At 71.6% G+C, this 751-nt stretch overlaps 1 protein-coding gene across 1 annotated transcript in view; it reads left to right on the top strand.

Annotated features, from left to right (window-relative positions):
• Positions 1 to 585: 585 nt before the first annotated feature.
• LOC109279261 (40S ribosomal protein S27-like) overlaps positions 586 to 751 on the top strand; it is a 5272-nt gene continuing 5106 nt past the window's right edge. Inside the window, exon 1 of the mRNA XM_019470277.1 lies at positions 586 to 656. Coding sequence (XP_019325822.1) covers positions 586 to 656 — 71 coding nt within the window. The remainder of the gene's footprint in view (positions 657 to 751) is intronic.

The raw sequence follows: 751 nt of genomic DNA, 5'->3' as shown, positions 1-751 counted from the left end.
GACACAGTGCACCAGCCACTACAGGTCCCCCCCCCCCCCCCCCCCCAACAGCTCTGTGCGCCTGTGAATAAACCCTCGCCTGGTTTGCACCCCAACACGTGTCGGGGGGTCAGGGCTGAGCCCACGGCGCTGCCCTGGGACGCTGAGCGCTGAGCCCACGGCGCTGCCCCCCCCCAGGGCTCCAACGGGGGAGCGGAGCCGGCGGCACCGCCCTGCGTCGCGTCGCTCCGGTGACGACGATCAGGATTTATTACGCACCGCGCTCCCCGGAGGGGGGGCCCCCCCTCCCCTGCGCGGGCAGGGCGCCCCTCAGCCAGTCCCACGGGACGCCCCGGTGGCATCCGAGGCAGCGGAGGGCAGCTCCCGACAGGACTCCGTGTTCACGGAGCAGGGCAGGGCCCGCCCCAGGCACCCGTTTCCTCCTCCCGCCCGGTTAGGAGCAGCGGGCGAGGAGAGTCCTCCGCTTCAGGGCAGCTGGGCTCTGCTAAATGGACTCGATCTGCTTGCGGACCTTCTCCAGGGCCTTCCTGTCCAGCACGCGGGCGACCCACCACCAGCGCCGCGAAGACGGCGGCCACGCACATCATGGTACCCACGAACCTCCAGAAAACGTGCGCCTCCATCACGGCGGAGCGACAGCTGCGTCCACGGGGAGAGTCAGGAACCCCGGAGGGAACGGCCTCCGGGAGGGAACGGCCTCAGCCCCACATCCCACCCCGTCTCCCCCTGCGATCCCCCCCCCCAGGGGCCC

The sequence above is a fragment of the Aptenodytes forsteri genome, unplaced genomic scaffold, assembly GCF_000699145.1.
Source record: "Aptenodytes forsteri isolate BGI_AS27 unplaced genomic scaffold, ASM69914v1 Scaffold110, whole genome shotgun sequence".
Lineage (NCBI taxonomy): Eukaryota > Metazoa > Chordata > Aves > Sphenisciformes > Spheniscidae > Aptenodytes > Aptenodytes forsteri.
Note: the sequence above shows the minus strand (reverse complement) of the source record. Positions and strands in the feature narration are given on the sequence as shown.